General features: G+C 38.7%; 1 protein-coding gene and 1 long non-coding RNA gene across 4 annotated transcripts in view; one reads left to right on the forward strand and one right to left on the reverse strand.

The window, feature by feature from the left end:
* The window catches only part of LOC106873558 (uncharacterized), an 80,612-nt gene extending 78,348 nt beyond the window's left edge, over positions 1–2,264 (reverse strand). The window contains exon 1 of the mRNA XM_052967996.2: positions 565–2,264. Coding sequence (XP_052823956.1) covers positions 565–657 — 93 coding nt within the window. The 5' untranslated portion in view covers positions 658–2,264. The remainder of the gene's footprint in view (positions 1–564) is intronic.
* Positions 1–7,500, forward strand: part of LOC149135402 (uncharacterized) — a 56,221-nt gene that overhangs the window by 22,740 nt on the left and 25,981 nt on the right. The window lies entirely within an intron of this gene.

Below are 7,500 nucleotides of genomic sequence, written 5' to 3' on the forward strand. Positions count from 1 at the left end.
CCGACCAAATCCCTGTGAGTGGATTTGGTAGATGGAAACTGAAAGAAACCCGTCATATATATATATGTGTTCGTTTATCCCCCCACCATCGCTTGACAACCGATACTGGAGTGTTTACGTCCCCGTAACCTAGCGGTTCGGTGAAAGAGACAGATAGAATAAGTACTAGGCTTACAAAGAATAAGTCCTGGGGTCGATTCGTTCGACTAAAGGCGGTGCTCCAGTCAAAAGACTGGAACAAATAAAGGAATAAAAGAGTAAAAGAGCACATATATATACACATATATATGTATGTATATATATATATATATATATATATATATATATATATATATATATATATATGTGTGTGTGTGTGTGTGTGTGTGTGTGTGTGTGTGTATGCTAGATAGATAGATAACATATATGTAGACATGCCGGTGCGAGCTTGAGAGTGTGCGTGTGTGTGTCTGTGTGTGTGTTTGTGCATGTGTGCGCACGTGCTCGTATGTGTTTGCGTGTGTGTATATATATACCCGCTCCTGTATTCAAATATGAAAGGTAAAGTAATACATTTCAACTCACCTGTGGTAGGAAAAAAGCCTCGGGTTTGCTATAGGTAAAGCATATATTTGAAAGCGTGAACTCCTGTTTTAATGTACTCCTTATATTCTGCATTGTCTTAAATCTAAGTTCCAGTCGAAACAATAGTAATTAGTAGTAATACCTGTTTCAAAGGTCAAATACCTCTCCACCTTTTCGTAGCATCTTCAAAGGCCTACAAAGAATCCTTATTATCGTAAAAATGACAATGTTTCTGTTATTGTCCTTCTTGTATTTGTAGACGGTTTTCGTGGTGGGGGGAGGGGGGAGGGACAGTAATGATGAAGGTGGTGGTGGTGGTGGTCAAAGCACCCACCCCTCTTCAGTCCGATCCGATCCGACCCGATCTGGTCCCGGTCCATTCAACAACAGCACCCTCCTCGTCTGGTCAAACAACCAGTCCCGGTGGAACGCTGCGGGGAGCAAGCGAGCACCCATCGTTATGCTTACTACATTTGTCGACCCTCTGTCGACGCCACCACCACCGCCGGCACCACCACTACACTCGACACTACCACCATCACCACCACTACTACTACTACCACCACCACTACTACTTATCTACATACACACATATATGTTTATATGCACACACGCACGCACAAACAATTGAGATATGTAACTATAACCACCCGGGTGTGGTAGTGGTTTCGGCTTGATACCGTAGTTGTGGTGGGTGGGTGTCTGTTGTTGTTGTAGTGGTGGTGGTGATGGCGTTGGTGGTGGTGGCCGTGGTGGTGGTGGTGGTGGTCGTCGTCGTGGTCGTCATGGAGGTGAGTGTATAAAAACTGCTGCTGCTGTTTCTACTGCTTCTGCTGCTGCTGCTGTTGAAAGCAGCGGGGTTTCTCTAACAAACTTAAACTTGTAGTTTACTGCTGATGTTGTCTACGTTGCTGCTGCTTTGCCGTTACTGGAGTTCCTGCTGCTTCTGTAGTCGGTGTTCTTGTAGTTGCTACTGTTATTATTGCTGCTACTACTGTTGTTCTAATAGTTGGTTTTCTTTTGTAGTTTGTAGTTGTTGCTGCTTGCCTTACAGTATTTCTCCCGGCTTTTTGTTTTACATTTCTGAGTTCAAACACCCGCCGAAGTTAACTTTGCATTCCATCCTAACGAAGTCTGGTGGTGTGAAACTAAGTACCGATCAATACTGACTAAATGAGGGTTAGCTTAATCCACTTAATCCCTTTCACTATCCACCCTTCCTAAATTTCAAGCCTTGTGCCTCTATGGCAGAAAAGTGCTATTGTTGATAAGGTATCGATCTTCGCAGGGATCCAAAACAGAATTATAGTTTTCGCTAGCAATATTTGAACACCGGACCTATTACAAAGCAGCAATTAGTTGCTGCTGCTGCTGCTGCTGTTGTTGTTGTTGTTGTTGTTGTTGTTGTTCTCGTTCTTATTCGCGTTGTCGGTGGTGGTTCTAATTGGACGTGAAATAAAACGGCGAGGCATGTTAAAGAAAGCAGCGATTCTACGTGTTTTTGTGTGTGCGGGAGTTTGAATGTGCTTGTGTACATACACATATACAGACATGTGTGAGTGTGTGTGTGTGTGTGTGTGTGTGTGTGTGTGTGTTGGTGTGCGTGTGTGTCCGTTAACAACACCGGCGTCCCAGCGTAACCGACAAAATAAATGTTTAGGCATTGGTAACGATGGTGATGACGATGACGATCTTCATAATGATGATGATGGTGATGGTGCTGGTGTCAGCGGTGGCAGTGATGGTGATGGCGGTGGCTGCTGGGGGGGGGGGGTGATGATGGTGGTGGCAGTGGTAGTGTTGGTGCTGGTACTTCTGATGATTGTTATTCTTGCTCGCTTTCTGCTATTGCTTGCTGTTGCCGCTGTCCCCTAATTATAGTTGTTGACGTTGATGCTGTCCTTATTCTCGGTCTTTAATTCTGTTATTCTTGCAGTGGTTATTTAACCCTAGGTCAACATTACATACCATGAACAATTAAAAGCATCCCATTCGCGACATCCCGCACTGGTTCGAACATAATGTATCGAAGTCTTAAGTGACAAATAAATATGTCTGCTATTTTACTGAAATTTGGCTGCTATTTCTTGTAAAACCAGCGACCTCTTACAGGCATCCACATTGGCTCTTTCTTGTTGTTTTCGCTACTGCTGCTGTTGCACCCTACTACTGCTGTTGTTGCTGCCGCTACTATTGCTGTGGGCACTATGGCTGCTTCTGCATCTGCTGCGGCTGTTGTTATTTTAATGTTGCTGTTGTTTAGTCGTAAATCAACCCCTATGAGTAAAACTATGATGAACAACTTCTGGGGCTATAACTGTCTGAGAACAGGACTGTATTTGCAAGCACCTCACACATATATATATGTATGCATATACATACATATCCATATACGAAAACATCCCCTATATATATATATATATATATATATATATATATAGAGAGAGAGAGAGAGAGAGAGAGAGAGATAGATACATATATATATATATATATATATATATATATATATATATATATATATATATATATATAGATAGATAGATAGATAGATAGATAGATAGATGCCACTTCTTACTGCGAAGAGAGTAACTTATAAACATTTAACAGAGGAAAGTAAATATTTTTCCGTATGTTTCCTGAAAAGAAATTTAAAGAATAAGAATGCATCATTTTCTTTCTGTTTTGTGATAAAAAAAAATTCTTTAAAAGAACTTTTTTTAATTTTCGAAAGTCGTCTCTTAATGTCTTTAACGAACGGGTTTAAAACTATGTGTACTTGTGTGTTCGCGCGCGTGTTTGTACATACATACATACATACATACATACATACATACATACATACATACATACTGACGAAGGGATATACACTTTATGTTGCATATCTCCTTTCTCTGTTTTTTCTTTTTTTTTCATTGTTCGAGAAATGTTCGTTTTCTGTTTTCGTTTTCTCATTGTGTTTAACGTTTTTTTTTTTTTTGTGATGTCCTGTACCCATATATGCGTGTATGTATACATATAGATGTAGGTATGTACATATATGTATGGATATATGCATACATTTATATATTATTTATATTATTATTTGATCGAACTGTGTGTGTGTGTGTGTGTTGCTCCATGAATGACAACCAGGAGCTAATCCTTTTCCAAGTAAGTTTTATCTTAATACATACATACATACATACATACATACATACATACATACATACGTACATTGGGATATATAACGAACTGCCTCAACAAAAACCTGGAAAAATTAGGGTTCTCAAAACCTGAAAGAAAAAGGCTGATTAGAAGACTACAGATTCAAGCCATCAATGGAACTGTAAAAATATGTAAAACTTTCCAAAAATTTAGCACATAAATACATATGCATGCATCTAGACATAAAAATGCATCCATAAAACAAACATACAAATCTGCGCATACACTAACACCAAATACTGCACACACACACACATATGCACAAATACCTAGATGATGTTGATAAATGTTCCAATGAAGGAGCCTTGAATCTATGTTAGAGTCCGGCTCTTTCTCTATGGACAAGAAATACAGAAATGAAACTGATTGATAACATACATACATACATGCAGACAGACAGACAGAATCATAGAGCGGGCGAGTTGCGATGCAAAGTGGAGGTTACGATACAGACATACAAAATCTAGCAATCATTATAGCTATTATTACTGCAGCGACCTAGAAGAATCGTTCGGACGCCGGGCTAAATGCTCAGCGGTATTTCCTCTGCCGCTACGTTCTGAGTTCAAATTCATCCGAGGTCAACTTTGCCTTTCATCCTTTAGGGGTCGATAAAATGAGTACCAGTTGAGCACTGGGGTCGATATAATCGACTATCCCTCTCCCTCCAAATTTCAGGCCTTGTGTCTATAGTAGAAAGGATTATTATAGCAATTATTTTGGGGAGAATATATCATGTATTATTTACATACGTACATAAATACATACATATCTGTCTAACTGTCTATCTATCTATCTAGACATGTATATGCATGTATGTATGCATACACACACACACACACACACACACACACAAGGCCTTTCAACATAAAAGAAACAGTGTATACATGCATCTTTTATACAAATACATGTGGGTTTCTGTGCGTGTGTCCACATGGCTTCCTAGTCAATAGATTCAGCTCCCATGTGGTCTATCCCGACTAATGGAATTAGAGTAACCCTTAAGCAGTTTCGTGTTGCTTTGCTCCGCCGGCATGAGGCACAAATTCAGCCCACCCTTTAGCGATCTTAGTGCTAACGGGCATCAAAATGCGAACTTAAAAACATAACAATAGAAGTTGAACCACAAAGGGCAAAGAACCTTGATGTTATTTATTCAGAATTTGGAAGACAAGCAGGGAGCAGAATTAATGTTCTTGACACTTTTTAACTTGTATATATTCTTCGGCTTTAACACACTGTTCAATCGACGGAGTAATCATGATCGGAAATTCTGATAGGGATCTCATTATTTCTTTTTTTTTTTCTTTTATTCATTTATTTATTTATTATTATTACTATTATTATTATTATTATTATTATTATTATTATTATTATTATTATTATTATTTATTTGTAGTATAGTCCTGATTTGGCTTCTTCTGTTCCTCATTTGCATTGTTCTTACTGTTGTATAAAGATCCCTTTCGGTCATCAATGACCATGGGATCGCACCTAGAAAGTTACCCTCCGAGGCATAAGTCCAGGTAAGATTGTTTATGTAAGACCAGCAGTCGCCCATGCATACCATCCTCCTCTCTCATGCCACCGATGTTATCCAAGGGAAAGGCAAAGGGGCCGATATAGCTTGGCACCAGTGATGTCGCAACTCATTTCTACAGCTGACTGAACTGGAGCAATGCGAAATAAAGTGCCTTGCTTAAGAACACAACACATAACCCGGTCTGGGAATCAAACTTACTACCTCATGATTGTGAGCTCGACATATTAACCGTTGAGCCATGCGCCTTCACGGCTGTGTAGTCCCGAGTTTAATCCGACGGAGAATTCTAGTTAACAGAAAAATATTCACCGTTGTATGTATGTGAATTAACAGCCACAAATCTAACACTAAATGATCTACTATCTCCAGCAGACAACATATCTGTAGCTCGTTTCGCGACTCTCTTGTATGAGCGCCCGTTGGTTCAATCAAATGAACAACTTACCCATTGAATTAGCATGTGAAGTGACTGGGTATTCCATAGACACGTGATCTAATGTAATTTTGAAGTAGAGCATTCATGGCATAAGTGTAAAGAAGCTGGATCTTCGAATTATAAATGCAGTCCATCTGATGGGCTTCCGTACACTTTCCTTTTACTTGAATTGACTCACAAGGTTTGGATCAACCTGAAGAACTGACTGATTAAAGCACTTTCTTATGATACAAAACTGTGGGATGGAACCCAGGATGTCACGGTTGCTAAGCGAAGTTCTTAACCACTCACCCATACCTATGCACAGTGGTCAATAGCAAACTATAAACACACAAAATACAAAGATAAAGAAAAGTCAAGATTTTTAGAGCCGGAATGTCTTTGATAACAGTATTGCTCCATGAATGACAACCAGGAGCTAATCAACAACAATCGAGAAACTTAAGGCCCTCGGCCCTGCTCGATATCTTTCAAAGAAGGAAAGAAGGCTTTTCTTCGTATCTCTATACAAAGAGATACAAGCTTTAAATTTCAAGCACCTTTCTGTGTCATTGATTTCCAATTGCAAATTAACTAAATCTGTAGCTAACAGATGGATATGTCGATATTTACAATTTTAGCTAAAATCTCCTAATATAATAATGAGTGTTGTTGTTTTAATATATATATATATATGTCCAGAATCACGCCGAACGCGGAGGAGGGGAGTAAAAATCAACCTTTTAAGTGAAATATAGCTGTCTCCCTTTAAAAAGAATACACTGTGTGTGTGTGTATGTGTGTGTGTGTGTGTGTGTGTGTGTGTGTGTGTGTGTGTGTGTGTGTGTGTGTGTGTTGGTGTGTGTGTGCGTGTGTTCACCTCTCGTCTTGTTTTATTGTTAATTTTCTGGTAACTTTTCCAGTTCTGAATTACTACACTTAGCATGTGGCTCTCTGACCAGTATTCATTCACCAGTTAATCGGTGAAGATTTTGAAAGTTTTTGTTGCATTGTTCAGGTCATGCATTATATATATATATATAAAGAGGTGACACCAAAAGTAATTCAAATAATCTTTATTCGTGATACTTTTATATATTTCTGATAAGACACACTTTTCGACGCGATAACAAACCTGTAGTTTGTATCAGACAGTCGCCACTTCACAATTAAATTTATTGAGTAAAGAGTGCATGTGAATGAATGCAGAGGAAGCAGATATAAAACTCTTGCGCAATCGAACAAAGAGATTTATTTAAAGAAAAAAAAACACGTCTGACTACATGCAACAAATAAAATGCTAATGTTAACAAAAATTGAATAAATACACAAATAAAATAATAGCAAATGCTTACAAACTGTTACTGAAGTGAATGAAATTGTCTTTAATGAAATATTTAAGAGTTCGGGTTGTTGGAATGTTCAGAGTAAAAGCAATGCACAAAAATAAAATAACCTTGTTAACAAAGAATGCATAGGTTTAAAATGTGTATGGTATGTTTGTAAGAAACTATCTGATCAGTGGAGGCGTTACGTCATCTGTCCTGAGTCGCTAGCTTAGCAGATATACTAGAGTACAATGCTATCAACAATGACGGTAAGTTTAGGCGGCAAACGGACAAACTGTCCGCTAGGCAAAATACATAGCAGTATTTTGTCTGTTTTCACATTTTGAGTTCAAATTCCACCGAGGCCAAATTTGGCTTTCGTCATTTCGGAATCGATAAAATAAATAGCAATAATCGACTTACCCACTCCCCTAAACTTGCTGGAT

Source organism: Octopus bimaculoides, chromosome 5 (assembly GCF_046866305.1).
Source record: "Octopus bimaculoides isolate indiv1 chromosome 5, ASM4686630v1, whole genome shotgun sequence".
NCBI classification, from domain to species: Eukaryota; Metazoa; Mollusca; class Cephalopoda; order Octopoda; family Octopodidae; genus Octopus; species Octopus bimaculoides.